The sequence below is a fragment of the Mya arenaria genome, chromosome 14 (assembly GCF_026914265.1).
Source record: "Mya arenaria isolate MELC-2E11 chromosome 14, ASM2691426v1".
Classification (NCBI taxonomy): Eukaryota; Metazoa; Mollusca; class Bivalvia; order Myida; family Myidae; genus Mya; species Mya arenaria.
Genome location: NC_069135.1, coordinates 34365426 through 34387961, shown reverse-complemented (window position 1 = coordinate 34387961; position 22536 = coordinate 34365426). Strand labels below are relative to the sequence as shown.

At 32.2% G+C, this 22536-nt stretch overlaps 1 protein-coding gene across 4 annotated transcripts; it reads left to right on the top strand.

Annotated features, from left to right (window-relative positions):
- Positions 1-1230: 1230 nt before the first annotated feature.
- Positions 1231-21439, top strand: LOC128216570 (hemoglobin-3-like). Of its 4 annotated transcripts, XM_052923168.1 has the most exons (5): positions 1326-1361; positions 4797-4887; positions 19062-19177; positions 19783-20008; positions 21107-21439. In XM_052923168.1, the coding sequence occupies exons 3-5, from the start codon at positions 19068-19070 to the stop codon at positions 21254-21256; spliced, it is 486 nt and encodes a 161-aa protein (XP_052779128.1). In that variant the 5' UTR covers positions 1326-1361; positions 4797-4887; positions 19062-19067; the 3' UTR covers positions 21257-21439. The 4 variants fall into 4 exon arrangements, with proteins under 4 accessions (XP_052779125.1, XP_052779128.1, XP_052779127.1 ...); XM_052923165.1 differs by lacking the exon at positions 4797-4887 and having other exon boundaries at positions 1231-1361; XM_052923167.1 differs by lacking the exons at positions 1326-1361; positions 4797-4887 and adding an exon at positions 6392-6482.
- The last annotated feature ends 1097 nt before the right edge of the window (positions 21440-22536 follow it).

Below are 22536 nucleotides of genomic sequence, written 5' to 3'. Positions count from 1 at the left end.
TAAGGTTTGTGAACTAACGACTAAACTACTTCAATCAAACAGGCCAAAAGTTATTTGACTGTAAGCCTTTTATTTTCAGCCTTTTGGACAAAATTAAACGATTTGGTTGAAAATACAGGATACAGTCAAGAAAAAAACACAGTCTCATTAAAATAATTACAAATACTTTCACTTTTTCGACAGCTTTCCATAAAAATCATTTCTTTTTTCATACTTTAAAGCAAAATCGTATGGCCCAACTTCCAGGAAATTCTAATTAATCACTTGTGTAAACGTTTGTTTGAAAAAGTTTCAACAGTTTATTGAATACACGTCATCACACGAATATATTCGTACAGATGCACAGTTGTTTATTTATTTCACATCCATCAATAGCTGTATCACTCTACCTGACATTCCGAAAGTGTTTGGTCTGCAACTCTAGATTGCTATGAGTATACAACTTCAGGCCTAAATGATGGATAAATTTTCTGTATAATTGAATGTTAACACCATGAGAACAACAAGATCAGTTGTTCATCCTTGACATGTGTTGCTAAAAGTTTGACAGGTTATATGCATGCATCATTTTGATATTCTACTCACATGTTCAATGTATGTTTTATCAAAAGAGATGTGACAAGGCACAATTTAATCCAATATGGAACTGGATGTGTTGGAGATGATGATGCATGAGTGAAACTTAAATCACAGGATACTGAGAAGAAAATCTACTCATCCTGTCTTTAGAGAAATGCAGTTTTGCTGTATATTTTCATACGGGAAATGGTCAAATCATCATTGCAAATTTAATCTGAAACAACCCATATCCAAATTCAACCATATAATCCATTGTTTATAAGTTTTATGCATTCAAAACAAGGACTGCGTAAGCTCTGTGTCTGAATCTTGATTTTAGATCTTTACGTTTAAGGTAATGAGCTAGGTTTTAAAAAGGGCAGAGTGCTGTAGTAAGTGAAAAGGGTGCTAGTGGAGAAAGGGTTAATGTGTAATTGTATAATAGGCGTAAATTCAGTACATGCAACTGGTCATCATATGACACAAAATGCTGACACATAAATCGTTTCTTGTAGTTGCACAAATTGTTTTTGTTTCAAACACAAAGTTTATATAAAAGCATTAGTAATTAACATCTTTGAATCTAGATATGAAGATAATGCCTTATACTTTGGTCGTAAGACCATTTACCATTGATCCAAACAGCAGATATAACACGATAGGTTTACGTGGCTGGATGTATCTTCTCTCCTTTATATACACTTGTAGAAACCGTATCGAAAGTATACATCAGTTTGAAGTGCAGTGGCTAGGTATACAGTGGGTGTTCTGTAGGATTAAAGGCAAGGCTTTAGGACATAAAGGTAATATTAAATACATAATTTTGCTGAACCTTCAAAATAAACATTAAAATTTTAAAAATAGTTTAAAACTTTCAAATAATTTTACATCTCTTTATTTAAGTGAGGCTTTACTTTTGTAGAACTGCTAAGTTTATACTATAAAACACTTGTTTAAAATTAAATTAAAATTAATATCGTTAAAAAAATCTACAACTTAACTTAAACAGTCAATTAAGCTTTAAACCAATGAACAACATTCGTTTCGAAAATATAACTTAATGATGGATTTTATACATTTGTTTATTTATAACTCAACTGTAATTAGACTGGTTAAATTATTTGTGTGTTAGGTTTAGCTCTTTTAAATAAAATGGACACTATAAATCAAGCCTAAATAAAACTAGGAACGGCAATATTATGAGATAAACGAGAGGGAAATAGTCCTAGTTGTCTAGATACTTAGTATCTGATTACAGTCGAAACTCGATGGCTCGATATTCTAGGGACCGGCCAAAGTATTTCGAGCCTCGAGAATATCGAGCCAAACGGGATTGCTTACAGAATGTTATTTTTGCACTTGTTACATAAAGTCTTATTTGCATCGTTTGTTATTGACTACGCTATCTCCGCAAGAGAAGGAAGAGTATTTATTGGGCATACTTACGCACACTAAATTTCGTAATATGACTTATTCGATTATTAAAAAATATCATTTTTTTTTTATTTATAATAAAAATAAATTTATGCGAAAACAAGCAGTGTAAACAGTGGGTAACACAAACATAGCTTAAAAGTTATGTCAAAATGCATAGTAATTTAGGGATGGATAAGTTAATTACAGACAGAACTTAAAGTGATGGCATGTTTATTCAAACTGTTAAACCATTTAAATTTGATAATGATTATATTATCAGTCAAGCAATTTTAATCGATTAGCGCCTTGTGCTAAATGAAGCCAATCAAACAAATCAAGGTGTGAGATTCTTAACTGAACCCGCGAAAATGACATCGACCCAAGCAAACAAATCAAAGTGTGAAATTCTTGTTTGGGACCGCGAAAACGACTTCGAGCGTGGAGAAATATCGACCCTCAAGATATCGAGCCATCCGATCGAAATTTATATGAACAAAGAGAAAATAAATATCGGTCCTTTTAATTTGGTTCGAGCCAACGAGGATATCGAGCCATGAGATATCGAGCCAACGAGTTTCGACTGTATATTGATTGTTTTTATCTTACTTGATAAACGAATTATCGATGAGCCCGATCTGACGGGGACATTTGATTTCGTTACACTGATTAGTTTGTTATAATGCCCTTGATAAGCGACATTTATATCGAGTGTCCAATATTCAGACGATGACCCTATATATTGGTGTATAAATTAATGTTTCCGGGTATTTTGGTAGTAAGTATCAAACGTTCCCAAGCCTTCGCTATGTGGTTTTGATAACTCGAACAAAAACTTTATTGAGGTTTTGTTAAGATTATAAGCAGCACGTAAATACGCATAATTCATTATAAATCGAGTCACAACAAATTAACAAGATGTCAAATAAAAAGGTCTACCAAAGCTTTACAAAAGATTTTTATTTGGCATCTTGAGAATTTGTTGTTACTCGAATTGCAATTTAATTTTAATAGTATTTTGAAACTTAGTAAACATAATACGTCAGTGTCGCTTGTTAACTAAGGAAAATCGACACTTAATCTACCGTAGCCAGTAAATATACAAAAGCACCAAATTAGTTTGACAAAGTTTAAGCTCATATACCCCGTCGTTCCAGCCAGAAACATGATGGCTTTTGCAAAAGTGACAGACTAGCGAAGATGATCTGCCATGTTCATCATAATCTTACGATTTTTATTTTCTATGACGTTTTAATGTTAAAATACAAAATGTTATGAGCGTTGTAAGCTTGTAATTCATTACATCAAGGAGGAATATCACAATTGATTCAAATGAAAAAGTGAACTACTTAATAAAAGTAAATATTTATTATAGAGAACATAATGCGAAATGGAGTATCTCCTATTTAGGCCTTAGATACATCAAAGCGAAGCAAAATGGCAAGGCTTAACAGACGCTCATATCGAGTACATTCCTTAATGCTTAAAGGACACTCAAAGTGAGGAACAATGGAACAATGGCATACACCCGAAGACAGGTGCATTGTTCAATGTCTAAAATGAAATCAGAATGAGACACAATGTGCAAGACCTGACCTTTTCAAATCTTATTTCTCTTTTCACAGATAATCAAAGCGAGGCACATTGTAAAATGACTAACAGACACACTAAAGCGAGGTACAGTGTTCAAGACCTAAAAAAGCCTAAAGATAAGCACAATGCTCAATGCCTTACATCAATTCAAAGCGAGGGACAATGTTCAATGCCCACTATATATTCAAAGCGATGTATAATGCCTAACGGTTAAAATGAGGAAAATGTACAATGCCAGAGTATCAGACACTCAGCGCGATGTACAAAGTTCAAGGTCAAAAACATACCCAAAAGGATTCACAATGTTGAGTATATACTCAAAGCGTGGCAAACATATATTTGCATAACCAATATTCAAAGCGAGGCACTACGATCAATGCCTATCAGATATTCAAAGCGAGGCACTACGATCAATGCCTATCAGATATTTAAAGCGAGATTTAATGCTCAATGTTTAATAAACACTCAAACAGAGGTACAATGGTCAAGGCCTAAAAAGCGATGTTAAATAATGTATTTGTAATCCTTTTTTCTTTTACTTAAATCGTGAATAATAGTTTCATAGAACATGACAACATTTCCGTGATATAAATATTATCGTTTATTTCTTTAATTGAACATTTTGAATATATTAACTGCTTTACTTGTTAGCTTCCATTTTGTAATTGTAATCAATCGTTACAAAGCTGCATATATTCTGACTTGATTAAATATGTAGACAAAGTAATTCAAACTTTACTTCCTTTGATATGAAGAATAACCAAATAAACAATTGGATAGGCTCCATTCATTTTTGTTAATCAAACACTTACTTATCTCAGGTTTATTGAGTTAACTACAACTGTATTTACTTTTCTATTCTTATATTTATTACAGCCGATTTTAATCGATTGTTTTCAAGCACTTGTCAACTTATCAGTTTATTTTATTATATCTTTTACTGCGGAATAAAATGAAAACGTCATACATAAATTGACGGTCACAGAAAATGAATACAATTTAGGTCTACATAAAGCCATGCAAATTATGTTTAGCTAAAAGGATGCAATACCAAATGTTATGTGTGGATGTTTGTACAAATGAACAAAGTAACGTAACAAGTAAGTAGGATAATGCGTGAACCCTCATTGAATACAAATTCATTTCGTCATTTGCATTTGTAATGATTTTTAAACAACATTGCCTTAATCGAATCGAAAATCACATAGTAACAAATTAATTTAATCATTTAGATCAGACAGAAAAGGACAAAAAGACAGCTACAAGTCAACTTAATCTGTTTCGTTTAATTTATGGCGTATCATACCACTGAAAACAAAATGGGTGAGTAACCATATGATTGTTTGGTTGGTTTGTTAGTTGGTCACGTCCGGTTTGTTGCAAAATGTTTGTGGAGCAAATTAGCTAGATAGCTTATTATGGATTTGTTTGAAACTTGTTACAAATGATCTCCAAACATTGAACAGGTGCCTTACAATTTTTTGCTTGCAGACAGATGACCTGTATTTGCATCATTAACTCGCATTTATTGCATTGACTTAATGATAAGAAAATAATATTATTAAGATGATGATTACAAAAGTCTAACAACCGGTATTTGCTTCTGTAATTGTTGTGTGGCAATTCCGGGAACGGTTCACTGTACTTATATAGAATTAACAAATATTATGTAGATAAAAACAAAAATGAAACTGTAGAAAAAAGTCTAAAGGTTAACCATATATTCATGTTTAAGTTATTGTTCTCGCTGTTTGGACTTCTTGAAATGGTTTAATTTACATTTTAATTAAAAAAAAATCATATTATAAAGTAAAAAATCCCAGGATGTTCCAATTTATCACTTATTCTTGTTTAAATGCTTGTTGTTTGAAAGGTTTAACAGTTTATTGAATATGTAAGCACACGAATATTTTCGTACATATGCACAAAGTTGTTTATTTGTTTCACATCCGTGGACATGTTTCAGACTACCTGACATTCCGAAAGCGTTAGGTCTGCAACTCCAGTTTGCAATGAGTATAAAACATTTAGTCCAGCTAATAGATACATTTTCTGTATAATTAAATTCGTCATACAATGATAGCTTCCACATCCCTTGCTCATTCTTGAACTGTGTGGCTATATGTTGCTAAAGATTGGAACGGCAATATGCAAGCGCTAGTTTGATATTTTGCTCACATGTTCAATGTATGTTTTCTCAAAAGAGATGAGACGAGGTACATTATAGTCCAATATGGAACTGAATGTGTTGAAGATGCAATAGCGAAATCTAAATCTGAATGATTCAGAGGGTAATACCTACACAATCTGCCCATATAGAATTGCAAATTTGCTCTCTTTTTCATACGGACAAAGGTAAAATAATGCATATTCAAAATTATCAATATGACAATATGTAAATTTAACCTTATAATCCATACCAAATAAGTTGCATGCGTTCAAAAACTAGAACTACATTAGCTCAGTGTCTGGATATCGATTTCAAACTTTAACGTTTAAGGGTATGAGCCGGGTTTTATAAACGCCAGAGTGTTGCCGAAAGTGGATAGAGAGAAGGGGCTAATACGCAATAATTGTAGAAATGGCGTAAAATCAGTACATGTAACCGGTCATAATATGACACAGAATGCATTTTTTGTACCTGCACAAAATTTACAAAAACACAGAGTTTATATAAAAACAAAAGTGATTAATATCTTTGATTCTGGATATTAAGATAATGCCGTTTCCTCTTGTCACTATAATTATCTAGCATCGATCCCAACAGCAGTCAAACACGATGAGTTACGTGGCTGGGGGTATCTTCTATCGTATACATAAACTTGTAGACACCGTATCGAATGTGTATATCGGTCTGAATTGCAGTGGCTAGATATAGAGTATCTGAAGGATTAAGTGCAAGGCTTTAGAACATAAAGGTAGGATTGAATCTTCATTTATGCTCAACCTTCGAAATAAAAGTTTAAATTTAAAAATTGTTTAAAAGTTTAAATTAATTTTTTATCATTTTATTTTAGTGGGTGTCATTTTTAACTGTTAATTTTATACTATAAAGTTTAAAACTTTAGGTAGGTAATACAATTTAGACTAATTTAAAGAATCAATTTGGCTTTAAACCAATGGACACTCTTCGTTGCGAAAAAATAACTTGATGATGGAATCTATACATTTGTTTATTTATAATACAACTGCCATACGACTGGTTTAAATATATATATTTGTTAGGTTTCGCTCTTTAAATAAAACGTACATTATGATATAAGCCGAAATAAAACTAGGAAAGGCAATATCATGAGATTAAAGAGAATGAAAGAGTCATAGTTGTCTAGATACACCGTATCTGAATATATTATCTGCTTTATCTTGCTTGATAAATGCATTATCATGCCCGATATGACGGGGTCATGCGCCTTCGTAACACTAAATAGTTCGTAAGCATGCTCCTGATTAGCGACACTAATATCGACTCGAATGGCATTTTTTTCTTCTCATTTGTTTTTTACACAGAGCACAATACACAAGACACATACATTTAGGCAGAAATGGCATTAACAATTATATGGGGTTTTTTCAACTAATCCCCCGCCCCGCACACACGCATACAAACACACACGCATCCACTCAAACGTACACAATCTTCAAATCCCTCAAGCTTTTTTCCCCTATTAAATGGATTTTCGAAGCTAAGTATTGTAGTTCGTTATATATATATGTAAAGGTAAAAAGCAATAATATTATATTGTTTTAAAATACTGAACCAAATACTGGTTATAATGGTTATAATGAGCAATTCATGACTGTATAATACGTTATGTTGGAGTGCCAAATTTACTTTGAATTTTATCTGGGGATCGATGTTTAAAACGTGCCATTTGTTCTCTTGGGTATCATATCTATCATTTAACAGTGCGAGTTTCGATTCAATTCTTTTTCTCAATATCAAACACTGTGTGTATGAGTTGAAGGTCGGTATAGTGTTTTTATATTTCATAGAAAAGATATAAATTTCATTAACAAAATTAAATTAAATTAATTAAAGTTGCATATGACTGTGTATTAGGATTTATACTATTATTAATAGTTTCTCATTGTTATCTTAGGAAAATCGAGACTTAATCTACTGAACACCCAATTAGTTTGAAAGGGTTTAAGCTCATAGACCCCGTCATGTTAGCCTAAAACATTACACCTTTTTTGCAAAAGGGACAATCGTGCATGTATGATCTGCCATTTTCATCATAGTGTAAATATCGTCTTACGAACTATATTTTATATAATGTTTCAAATTTTGAACAGGTGTCTTTCTGACTTTTGTGGGAAAAACATAGCGGCTAGTTCGACCTCTTGTTAGCTCTTTTTAAACAGTCTTTTGAAAAAAAATGCGGGTCATTTAAAAGAGACAAAAAGGGAAAAGACAAATTAAATTATATGAATATACGTGGCGTCACATTGAAGTGAATAATAATAAACAGTTTTCTGATGAAAAAGAAAATTTGACGTGATATTTGTTAATATCGTCTTTCGAAATATGCTTCATATAGAATTTCAAACAATATAGACTTGTTGAAGTCATTACCTCTTTCATGTTTTGCAATACAGCGACCCTTGTGTATATGAAGTGTAGATGTTATTTTTCATTTCAATTTAGCGACACTTGGTAATATGAAGTGTACATGTCGTTTTGTGTCTACTACTGCTCGAGTGTTTGTATGATCCATGAAGTTTTGTAGAGATAAATGTAGTGTTTAAGTTATTCAAAATTGAAATAGTATGTGTATCATATTCATTTGTCTCAAATCTGGACTGTATACGTTTATAAAGTAAGCACTAAAAATCGTTTACATTGTCAATTCAAGCAAAACACAGATTCATGAATGCCACACTCACTCAAAAGCGAGGCGCAATGATTTAGACCTAACATTAGCTAAAAGCTAAGCACAATGTTCAATGTCTTGAAAACATTCAAATTGAGGCACAAACAGCGAACATGTATACTTAACGTGAAGAACAATGCTCAATGACTTACAGACACTCAAGGCAGACAATGTTTAATGCTAAACAAGCACGAATTTATCGCGAGACACAATGTTAAATGTCCAATAAACATTCAAAGCGATGTACAATGCCTTACGGATAATCAAAATGAGGAAGAGGTACAATGCATCTCAGACACTCAAAGCGAGGTACATATTTCAAGGCTTAAAACATACTCAAAGTTTTGCCCAAAGGACATCTATTAACCGCTCTCCTTGTTAATTTCCATTGTTTAATTGTTATCAATCATTACTTTTTGTAGAACTTCATATGTTCTCCTTGGATTAAATAAAGACAAACTACTTCAAATTTTACTTCCTATAATTTTTAGTGTAACCAAATAAGCATTTGGATGAGCTAAATTCAATTTCGTTAATCAAACACTAATTTATCTCAGGTTTATTGAATTAACTTCAACGTTATTTACTGTTTTATTCCAATATTTATTACAGCCCATTCTAATCGATTGTTTTCAAGCACTTGTCAACTTTGCAGTTTATTTTATTATATCTTTTTGCGGAATAAAATGAAAACATCATAGATCAATTAAATGTCACATTAAAGTGAATATTTTTACAATTTAAGTCTATTACATGCAGCAATGCAAATTCTGTTTAGCTGAAAGGATGCAATTCCAAATGCTATGTTTGGATGTAAGAAAAAATAAACAAAGACACGAATCAAGTAAGGAGGTGTGTTGTTGTGTAGTGTTGTTTCAAAAATCCTTGTGTTTTTTTCTACTGGCGTTGGTTGTGTGTAGTATTGAATGTCTGTTGGTTTTAAAAAAAAACTAATAAATATTTGACTGTTATGTAGATATTTATGTTTTTCTTTACCATAAAATCACAAATAAACAATGTAATTCTTACTAACTAAAAAGAATATTTTTTAATTTGTTTGTTGACCTGTCTATTTTAACATTATTTTGATTATTCCATACGAGCCTTCGATGAAGCAATATAGGTAATCGTGAAAGAAAACATATCAGTTGCTTTGCAGAAATATTTTTCCGAAGAATTTCAAAAAAGGTTAAATGATAATAATAAAAGATATAACAATGTTCTGCCTATAATTGTGTCATTCTGGTTATTTACTGAAAAAGTCCCCGGCTGCCAAAGTCAAAGGTAAATTTACCACAGGTAGGGCATCTTAGCGCTAATATTGTCACCGAGTGTAAATTTCGTTTCATAAACTGCGTGTATGCTGTTTTTGAACCATAAACTGTAGATTTGAAATATCCATTCAAGTATTCGCGTTTAACCCATTCATGGTTTTGAAAGGACATGAACGTTACATTATTCGCAGTGTATCATTTCAAAAGAATCACTTATGTACAGATTTAATTAGATAACCTGTATTATATAAAGCTTATAAGGTTAATTTTTGAGCCTAATTATCATAAACTTAAATGTTCTTGAATGATCACAACTTCAATTATTTAGACAGTGTCAGTGACTTTTAAGTGTCATTCACTTATGCGATATTGTATACAATTACTTTGGACAAATTTAGCAAATCATATTGATATGACAGGTATAAATGCACTGAGTTCTGCCTGTGTCAACATACATAAACTTCTTTTGAAATTGTAAAATAATACAAGACCTCCGACTGAATCCATATGCATTTCGCCATTGGCAGTTGTATTGGTTATGATATTGCCCTAATCGATTCGACAGTCACCTGGTTTGTTTCGTGTATGTCATATTATATATAAGTGTTGATTGGTCACGTTCGGTCTGTTGAAAAATGTTTGTTGAGCATACTATAATCAATAAACAACCATTTATTGTATATAAAATGTGTTGCTAATCGGACCACAGCTAATCTGATTTCTTAGACCAATATAAGTGTTTTTATAGATTTAAGTATTATTTTCCTTTTTAAACAAAGGCTTTATATGATCACGTTACGATTAGCGGACTTTTATGAATTTTTAATTCCATATTTAATAAATGGTGTTATGTTTGTATTGTGATAATTATTTGCTTCTCTTATTTTTTAAGAATATCCATTTGCCTGTATTAACTGATTAACTGATTAACGTACATGTACGGATACATATTGTATGTATGAACATGGACCAGACAGTAATAAACAATTGATATTATTCGATGAAGCAATTGTCGACATATGCATCTGTATCAACTACAAATATATACGGCGTAAAACAAATTATTAATAATATCCAACTGAGCTGACGGGCATTTTCTTTATCAATTCGTGTTATCTGATAAGAGGATGATATAGTTACAGGTTCATATATCTTTAAACGACATTTAAACTGGCCGGTTTTTGCTTCATTAGCTGTTATTTTATGTATTGCAATAAGGATGAGGTCCAACATTAAGTGCGTGTGTTAAGCAAATGTGCAGCTGAAATCTAGAGGTATTTTTTTATCACAGTCCTGGTTTTAAAATAAAATTGACAATGGTAATGTTAGAGTGAATTGGTAAAATAAAAAGTAAATAGTATATTGTTGTCTTTTTGACACGTTTGTGAAAAACTACAGAAACAAGATTAGTAGCCAACAGCTACAGACAAGAAACATGGCTAACAGCACAAAACTCCACAAACATCACAGTGCATATATAATATGTAACAAACTAAGTATATTTATCAAGGACTGTAAGGTAACTCCTTGGAACGGTTAGTACAATGTAAATTTACTTTCAGAAATGAGACAGCAATTACTTTGCCTTTATAGTACTTGTGAGAAAGTATTTTAAGAGACCTTTGAAGTGTCCAAATGTTAGTACCCTTTAATCCCGCTCTGTCACACAGAGAAACACAGTGATTAACAGGTATTACTGTGAAGTGGTTTGACTCTTTGACAACCAATTATCCAATGCATCAAGCTGTGCTTTAAGAATGTTTTTGAGAAAGAATTTAATTTGTTGACTCCCGAAACTAGTTAGTATCACAGAAACACGAAAATCTGGTCGTAAAGCAGCGTGTGTGAGATAACGTAAACAGGTCATAAATTGTGGAAGTGGCTACAAAGAGATTGATTAATTTGGTCTCATTCATTCGGTCTCTGTAACATTGTGAGGCGAAGACATGTTCATTTTGTCGAATGCAAATAAAGTCACTTTTGCTCACTTCCTTATTACACCAACAATTGTAGCAAAGGCTGTATACTTTTAAACCTTGATTATGATGAATCATAAACCTAAATAAAAAAGACAATTTAAAGCAATCTTATTTTTGTATTTTTGAAGGTCCTCAATCTTTTGTACAAAGATGTAAGATTTTAGTCTATACGGATTTCAATTTCGACACATGTTCAAAATGTTTGAAATGAAACGAAAGCGACACTAGGTCTCTCAAAGCTCGTTAATGTACAAGGTGCGTAGAGTATTTAATCTGAAAGAGTAGCAGTTAATGTTTTTAAAGCATTACCGCTTTCCTTACAAGAGAAAAGCTCATGTGTCTAAAGTGACAGACTGACTGGGTAAGACTGTTTCAGATCTTTTTACAAATGTTTTAGATATTCCATTTCAAATATCATTATATATTAATTTGAAAAGCAGTATCTTCTTTAATATACAGATTTATAAACTGCACTAGTTTAAAAATGATATTATTTAGATAACGTTTCGAACATGATCCTTGTTTTCTGTTGCTAATTTGCCAAAATGCCATTAAAGCAGAAATGTGTCATAGTTGGAATACTGTCATACGATTTATTCCAGATATCAAAACAGAAGAGTGTTTGTATTGAGCTTCGAATGGTTTGTCTATAATACAATATAAGTGTATATAAAGTATACATATTATTACTAGTTGACTCTTCAGCCGTGCTTTTTTGTGTTAGATCGTTATATATTTCACCGAAATTCATATTTCACGAGTGGAGTAAGAGCGAGTAGAATATCAACTCCTGCTGATAACGAGGAGGCATTCATTGCGATCTTACGCTGAAATAATAATCGATTACGTGTATTCTAAATTGAAAAAAAAACGCACTGTATAATAATGTTACCTGAATTCGGACATGAGGTCCGTATTGTTTTTACACAGCCCTCTATGGTATGGCATTCCATTTTGGCAAGACATGCTTGACTTTCGAAACATTGACTACTTTTAAAATGATATTATTACAGTTTGCAACAGCAAAGACATCAGGTTCGATTTCACTGATATACTTCAAAAAACACATGAAGTCGTCTTATGTTATATTGTGTCAGATGCCATAGAGGGTCAAGCCGAGGTTGACAGTAACGCTTCGATGGTAAACATTATATCCTAATATCCTCCATGGCATATAACATTTATTCCATTACACGGAACAAATATTGTTTACGTCTGTTACGGCTGCAGTTACGATTATATCAAGATCATATCAACATTATCATGAAGCCAGAATACTGAGTGTATAGTCTTTAACATTGTGACGCAAAGACATATTCATTTTGTCGAATGCAGATAAAGCAGATTTCGAAACTTTTGCTCAACTCCTTTGCCCACAAACAATGGTAGCAATGTGTGTATTCTTGTAAATAAGATTCTTGCGAAAGATGTACCTAAAATCTAATGACAGTTTAAAACATTTTAACATTTTAATTGTATTCAGATCGACGCATATTTCATGCAATGTACCATAATACCAAATCAGTTTAAAAAACAATATGAGTGAAATGAGGTTTAGAATAAATGTTCTATTCATGCAAAACATGCTAAAATACTTTAATTTTAACAAAAGCGACACTAGGTCTTCCAAAGCCCGTTAATCTACAAAAGTGCATAAAGTAATTAATTTGAAAGAGTATCAGTTAAAGCTTTTAAAGCATGACCGCCTCCCTTACAAATGATAGGCTCATGTTTCAAAAGTGACTGACTGACTGAGTAAGACTATATAATACCTTTTTACAAATATGTTAGAACGATCGTTGTTTTCTGTAGCTAATTTCTCAGGTTATGTTTTGAACATGTTCCTTGTTGTCTGTTGCTTATTTCCGAAAATGCCATTAGAGCAGAAATTTGTTACAATTCTAATAAGAATATTGATATATAATCTTATTCCAGTAAATTATACGTATCATTACTAGTTGTAAAAAAACATCATTTTGTGTAAATAATGACGTCTTATAGTTGAAATTTGTAATAGCAATGCGCAATTGTCAATAAAGTTTGCTTGATATATTTTGTGTCCGTTGTATACGCCAAACGTCCATGTTTCTCATAGATAGGTTAATTACTTGCAACCCAAATATTTCATTGAAGAAAAATCTGAACCAAATATATATGTTTCTATAGTGTTAAAGTTTAGTTATGATGTAACAATGTTATTGCAAAGAAAAACGTGTTATTATAATTTGATAACAGAAACAAGTTAATAGGATCAGTTGACGTATCTAACACCAAAGACTGTCATTTAAAGTCAACTTGACCATTTGAATGAGATTCTTGACTGAAATTGTATCCTTCGTAATTGTGAAATGTAATGAACGATTAGGTACTACTATTACACACGCGTTATATTTTGACTGTTAGAAAACAAAAATGAAAGACATAAAATAAAAAAAATAAAACGATATACAATCGATCCGATATACATCAAGAAATCAAATTTTAACCTATACTTATTTAATATGGAATTAAATTTTATGAAATTCTACATATGTCCTTCAGATGACTTATTATCGTTATTGGCGTAACAAATCCATCTATCATCATGAGATGAGAATATTTCTATTTGTAAATCCATTCAGACACATGATCCTAAATAGAAATCAGCGGCATATGCTACCAACGTAGTAATAAACATTTTGTAACATTGGCAGGCGCCCTTGTCAAAATCTGCAACTGTAAATATAGCCAAATACGATGCTTTCTTTACAGGAGTTATATAAGCCATCGTTTTCTAGCTATTTGTAACAATCTGTTGTACATAATGTGTGTAAATATTGCGTGCCTTTTATTCTATTATTCATTAAAAGGAACAAAAGCAACATTCAATTATTGTGATTGGAATGGCATTGATTTTTATATGTCACAACGAATGTATTGCCTGAATATGAGCCTAGTTGCACACGTATCTTTATTTATAAAAATTATGCCATCTTTGATGTGCAAACTACCATTTGTTGGTTTTTGTTTAGTTTGAGTTCGGATCTTACAATTCGAAGTTCAAATATTTTATAGCAGATTTCATTAGCTATAATGTCGAGTGACATGCTTAAATATAATTAACTAAATACAAAATTCCAAAAAAGGGTAAATTATCCTTTCAGTCAGCTTTCTCATCTCCTTATTAAAATTGAAATTAACAATACTTTTGAACTTAATTATGTTATCATTTCAAAAGTAGACGTGCTTAAAATTCTGAAAAAAAAAGCTGCTACCTTTAACCCTTTTGTGAAGTGACAACAAAATAATAAGTGGGGGAAATAAAAAATAATGAATGGAAATACAGTTATTGGCTTTTCTATTGTGTTTTGTGTTAATCCGTGACCTTTCACCATTCGTCCATTTGTGGCATTTTATCCCATCACGTCAACTATTTTCTGATTTGGGCGAGTGATGCAAATCTTTCAAATAATCGCGTTTGCATTAACCTTCAATTGTCCAATGGATCAAGATGTATACGCTACATTGTTGGACCTTGGAAAATAGTTTAGTGGCACAAACCAAGGCATCATTGTTTGCAGGATACCAATAACTGGGAATAAATAATGATTGTGTAAAGAATTGACTTATTTACGAAAGTGGTAACTCAGTATTGTACATGTATTTAACAAATTTACAATCGAAGGTTCGGTATCCCGAATCGGTGGTCATGTGAAAGGAGTTTAGCAGAAGACGCTAATACAACTGGCTTATATGACGTCTAACGCTTTCTTCGTTTGACACAAAAGTTAAAAATTCATTTATATTGCGTTTCTTCAAACATTTTGTAAACAAAAGTAATTCAGAGTGGCTTATCAAGCAAAAACGGCATTTTATCTAAACAATATGATCAATAAAGGAAGTTCCTAATCAGATGCGCTTTTGGAGATCACTGGGTTTAATTACATGACAAAGGTGAGGAACATGCCTTTGCAAATGGTCGGTCTTTGTTGTTTATAAGTTGTGTATCTCGCTATTGGGCTTAACTTTGTGCATTTGAACTGGTCATCCTTTAAGTTTTGGCTCGTGTTACTCTTTATGTCAAATTAAACAGCACTTTTCAACTGGATCAATTCACTGCATAGCAATAAAATCAATACCGACTGACCAAACATACTGTTGCGGCAATTGTTCACAGGATATAACTGTAGCATAGCATTTCATAGGAATACATAAGTGTTCTTATATATGTAAGTGTGAGAAGCAGAGACACATTCAAAAGATCGTATTTACTTCGATCGTTATATCGAAAATGAACGAACGAGTGTTAGAATAATTTGGTCGTACAGTTATTTTGGAAACACCCAAAGCTTGACAACAAAAACCTCGGTACCTAATTGTAAAACATTCTTGTACTGTGCGATTAATGCTACATGGTTACAGGTTATGTCAATTAAATCAAACAATAAATGCTAGAAATTGGCAGGTTATGTCGGTTAGATCAAATAATAAATGCTAGATCATGGTAGGTAATGTCGTTTAGATCAAACAACAAATGATAGACGATGGCAGGTAATGCCATTTAGATCAAACAAGAAATGCTAGACGATGGCAGGTAATGTCATTTAGATCAAACAAGAAATGCTAGACGATGGCAGGTAATGTCATTTAGATCAAAGAAAAAAATTAGTCTGAAGTATTAACTGTTCATATTTGAATCAAAATGGTTAAACTTGGTATTCCGATGTGTATTGAAAATTGTGTTATACGCATGCTTATGATGGAGAAGTTTATTACATTGTCACAATTCCTTTTATCAATCTGGTTCTAAAATTGATGTAACTTGTAAGCAGATTTACTAAGGACAAAATTTGAAAACTATTTTGATCATGACAACGAATGATGGAATGATTAAAAATCCAATCAACTAAATGTTCATATTGATGTTGTATAAAAAAGAACAGATATTTATTTCATGCGTTTTATGCAATGTCTCTCAATACACATTTGTATATAAAGGTGTTGACCAACGATTGAATATGTTCAGTATCCGAAATAAATCCTAATTTCATACACATTTATGAAATAAATCTGATTTCCACCAAAAAGAGCAGTACAGTTTATTTCTAATTACACTTTAAATATCGATACCTATTTGCATGTATGTGTATGTTTTGACTTCTAGTTGAACTTCGAATTCAAACTTATACTTCTTTATTTCTTCTCAACGTTTAAATTAGCAAACCTAAGTAAGCGTGTGTATGCTCTTGAGTCATTATTTTGATCAAACACAAACTTCCATGGCTTTATTTAATGTACCAAAACATTATTTACTTTCCTTTTCAATAATTTATTACACCCGACCTCCAGGTACTTATAGCGTACCATTTGTTTCATATACATTCAGATAGAACAGGTTCAATGTGCGGAATAAGTGTATTAGGTGATATAATGTTATGTACGATATGTAGGTCTACGGGAGGCGGATTGGGTTGTTTTAAAAGTCTTGTTCAGTAATTGAGTGGGTGTTCATCTGAAACAAGCTCTAATTGTTTGGATATTAGAAATATTCAAGAATCATAAACAAGTAAGCGTGATTTGTTGACCATTTAATTTTACGATTTTCTTCAATTTTATTTAAATTGATGTAATTGCGAAAACATAAATTGCTTGAATTACATTATTTCATTGAGTAAATTGCTTCGATACTACACATTTAAACTTTTAAGTAATAATGTAGAAACATATTTTCGTATATTTCTTAATATTATTAATTGCATACACTTGAATATATCTAGACTCAAGAAGAAACTATTGCCTTTGCGTTCGAAATAAATCTTTGAAATGAAATATGGGCAAGCAAACCTGAATATTTTACTAATTCAGTATTTTGAATGCACTTGACGGGCACATTCGTTCTTCAATCATAGTGTGACATTTTAAAAAAATCGTTTATGTACATACTTAATGAGATAATCTGAATACTTTGAATGTTACAATTCAACTTGAAAATGTACTTGATAGTTGGCTATTTTACCTTGATAAGCAATGTCTCTGATATGATAATGTCCTTATGATATATATGTAGGTCTCAACCTAGTTATCTGTAAATACCTCTTTGAAACTTACAGTTCCCAACTTAGTTGCCTGTAAATAACTTTATGTTACATATAAAGACCTTGGCCTAGTGCGTACTTCAAATTCAAATAGAATGTAAGAATATTTGAGGACATCGTTACGTTTTCCTGTAGATAACACTTATGACAGATTAATTCAAATGTTTTTCACTTAGTCTTGAACCATTTTGAGACCGGTTTATTATATAAGCTTAAACGTATATTTTATTGTTTATTAATGTCTAATTTGTTTAAATAAAATTAATTTGACGGAAAAGGGGAGGAAAAAATGTTTACATTGCTATCACATAAACGTGTTATTTGTCATGTAAGCCATTGTTTTGTATCTTGGCTTATGATTAATGATGGATGTATCTACTGAAAAGCATACTCCGCCAAATTTACACTCGATTAAAATTACCTTTGTGCATCAAGAACCATAAGGGTAAAATGCTGTCTAATATTGTAATATCAAAACAAGTGCTATACCTATTTCACACTTGTAAATGGTGATTTATTTAAGGTATGTCAACAATCTTCGTTTAAATATTGGCTACTCGATTTGCCCGTTTACTGTTACCAACTGACATACAAGACCAAACTATGTTTGAAAGTAGGTTATTTGCATTAGTTTTCTTCAAGGGTTGTCGAAGGCAAGCTAAAAGCTTATTTAGAACATCCGAATTCTTCAAACGCAAGGCAAAACATTACCATGAGATTCAGTTGTATCCTTGTTCGTTACAACAATACAAAATTAAAAAACTTTGGCATTTTTCAGGTTGTATCGATATTTAAATGCTGTTTAATTGTTACATGCCTGTGGAATATATGTTAAATGTATTCTCAAATGAAAATATATATATTCATTGTTCACAAGATTATACTTTCTACAGAAGAATACACACTTATACAAACCCTGTTTAAACAAGAACTGAAATGTTTCATGTGTTCGACTTAAGTCTTCCTTCCTCCCACAACAAAATCGATGAAAAGAGTCGCGTACTTTGAGTGCATGTCAAACACTGCAAAACTGCAAAAGAAAGTTATATCAATATATTGCAACCTATGTCGACAGGGGGGCTCGCTCTGCACACATGAAACTTTTGAAATGTATATGTAACAATTGATATTTAGAGTGAGGTTGTTTAGTGGTAAAGAGATTCACCGCGTACCGAGGTTCAAGTCTGTCAATTTAGGGAATGAACCAAGCTGGTTCAAATGACATCTAGTCATATTTATATTCGATTGCAGTTTAAATGATATATTTATATTCAACCCATATTGGTATTATCTCAGGAAAGAATGGGTGACATCGTCGACCCCGGTACGGGCCTTACAGAGCGACAGAAGACGGCCGTCCGGGAAAGCTGGGCCAAAATGGGAAAAGACAACATTGTAGAGTTTTACTTCAGGTAAGAATATTAATGTTAAACGCGTTAGACTGCTGGCTGTCACATCGATATGATTGTCCAGTTGAAAGAAAATGATTTGCGACGTTTGCAAATGCAAAAAAAGTGTTTAAATTAAACGTTGATGATCAGAGGGGAAATAATCTAGCTTATCAGATGGGAAATTTTGACGAATAGATAAAGAATTTTGATTAAAATGTTCGCACGGGTACAAGCCAAATAGTACATTCCTAAAATGCAGTATCGGTTCTCTCACACACAGGGATGGTGATAATAATGTTATCATCAGGTGATACATTAACACTTTGATGAATGTGTATGTGATTACTTTCAAATCTTCTGCGTTTCATGTGGTCAAATTCATCGCGCGCCATTTCAAAATTATTTTGCTTTACATGTTTGCGGTAATGTTATGATTGATTTATGATTTTCTGGCTAATGATATACGTTTTAATCTAACCTATACCATTTAATCGCTTTGCCTTAGTGTTTATGCAGCGTTTGAATTGTGGTCATAATTCGACCAAAAATGTATTTTGTACTCTGTGACAAGTCTCCCTTTATATTTTTACTGACAGTTCCATAGTTTGATTTATTTTGCATTTTAGATTGTTTACGACTTTCCCACACATTCGAGCGTATTTTAAGACTCTGGACGGCCTTGACCAAGATGCATTGAAGATCTCCCCTAAGCTACGGGCACATGCAATCAACTTCAGACACGGTGTCAGTTCCTTTATAGATAACTTGGACGATATCGAATGCCTTGTGATCCTCATTCAGAAAGTCACAGAGAATCACTTCAGGAGAAACATTAAACCAAAACCGTTTGAAGTAAGTAAAACTCTTGAATTACCCGACACTATTCATTTAAAGAGTTCACAGACAGTTTTAAAGATGATGACACTCGAGAAGCCTTAGGAAGAGCAAAGTTGAAACATCTTTAAACTAAAACAGGCGGTTCTGTTTTGTATGCTTATTTTATACAGCAGAACGTATTGGTGACACATAAAGACAAAATATATCACGATATGTTATAAACATGTCAGAGATGGCGTCATTCCTAGCATAAGATATTGGTGTATAATCATAAAAATCAACAAATGAACTTAATTTTTGAAGTTATTGAAGTATACTTTTAATCGCGGTTGTTTTTAAATACATTGGCATCATTTACCATGTAACTTTGTTCTTTCATTTTATATATTTCACTAGTGGATTGATCATGAGTGAGATATTTACTTTTATCTATAAGTGGTCAAACATTTAACAGTTTTACTTTTAAACGGATATAGAAATGACAATTTAGTTTAGTTGATCTAAATTTAATCATGAGGACGATGATATTTTGTCTAAGCTCTGTTTTCGATGATGTTTGATTTGAAAAGTAGAACGAGTGAAATTATCAATGTAAATAAATATTACAAGTTGATGTGTTCTAAGTTTGGACATAATTTGTGATTATAAAACCGTCATAAATCCACATGCAATACATATCGCAAACTGCAGTAGTCCGCAATCTACCAAGTGCAACATGGCTGTATTTCACTCTACTGATGTCACGTCATTAAATTTATCATTGTGCTATGTTAAAATGACATAATTTGTCATAAAACAAAATAGTGCATGAATTAAATGATTTTTATAATGACATCATGTATCTGTTACGTGATTAAACATTATGTTTTGATTAAAGCAGGTTTTGATTTCAATCGGCTTACGCTTTGTGAATTCTAAAATTCTGTCGAATGCAACCTCCCAGATAAAGCCAACTTAGTCAATTATATGTACAGGTTGCTCGCACAACTTGCTCCATTCCTCAATTATCTCAAGTAAAAGCTCCAATTCGATATACGTTTATGTTCAGGAGATTGTTTGAGTTCACAGCCCTTGTTATGTAATATTTTTACCGTCTTTGTTCTCTACTTTTAGGAGGCTTTCTCGCTATTCACGACGTTTGTCGGAGACGTCCAAGAAGTTGATGAGTTTACATTAAACGCATGGAAAGCAACCCTCGCCACTGTTCTATCCGTGATCACCGAACACATGAAAACACTAGAGGAACAGACGGATGGACACTAATGGAATTCGGATATTGTTAGACTTGAAATGGCGTATTAAGTATTTCGAAAATGTAAAGTTCGTGCTAATATACTTAGTGCATGAACGTGATATTGACTTATATAATGTTAATGCAAAAGGTTGTGTTCAATTCAGGTATTTTTTATGAATATATGTTAAATAAATGTTAGTTAATTAGGTGAACCTTGTTTCAAAGTTTTGTCTGCCCTAAATGTTGTCTTTGAATCCGTTATTGGTTGGTAAGAGATGTAGGGGCGAACAACTCTGTGCTTCTCTGGGTAAATAAAATAATATATTGGTGTCTCACTATGAAGTTTCATTAAGATGGTATCCGTGATTTCTAAAGGAGGGTGTTCAACTAGAGGGGTTGATATCAGCAACAATGTTTCATCTGTTCTTTTCATACAGACGGTAGTTTGTGATATAACAATTTACATTCGTTAACACCAACAACCGTTACTTCACACTTTTTTGATAATATGGTATGGTTATGTTCACTGTTTTATACAGGCTTCTTCCAGAGTTAAGAAGTTCTTATGGAAACCTGTGAGATTGTAAGCAGTCTAATCAATCGGTCGCCTGGATGATATTGGTTCAAAGATAAAGAAAGAAGTCAACAAAACTTCATATTAAATAAACAACAATTTCATACTAAATTTTGAAAATATATTTAAAGGTAATATAAACGCAGAAAATCAGAATTGCCTCGTCATTAAAATTGAGGCTAAGTGTCAGCATTACATGTCAAGAATTTAAAATTTATAAATTTGAGGCTAAATATGCAAAATATTGTTAACAAAGAAGATCAAATTCCCTAGCTAACATTTAACATCGAAACTCGATATATAAATTTTACGAAAACATATTAATATGAAATAGCCATACTGCAGATTTCAGACTACAGCATCATTCACTGAAGCTATTTTGTATGGTTTATATATGCACTGGTGTATACGTTACGGTTATTTATATGAATTAACAGGCTATTTCAAGTATCCATTCTCAACAAATTCGAATACGACAATGTTTAGGCTCTTTGTAACATATGTTTAAAATGCATCACAGATAGATGTAGCCAAAATAGAGTTGCTTGCATGAGCGGAAGTTAATGACATTAATATTAGCATTCGATAACTTCTATGACTGCCTATGTCTGTACCTTTCCATATATCAAATGTACATTTATTTCGAAACATCAATTTCCGGGCGCCTATGAGCGCATGTTGGGGTAGAGTGTAGGTTCCATTTGTGTATTTTTCATATGAAACTCTAGTTTAATA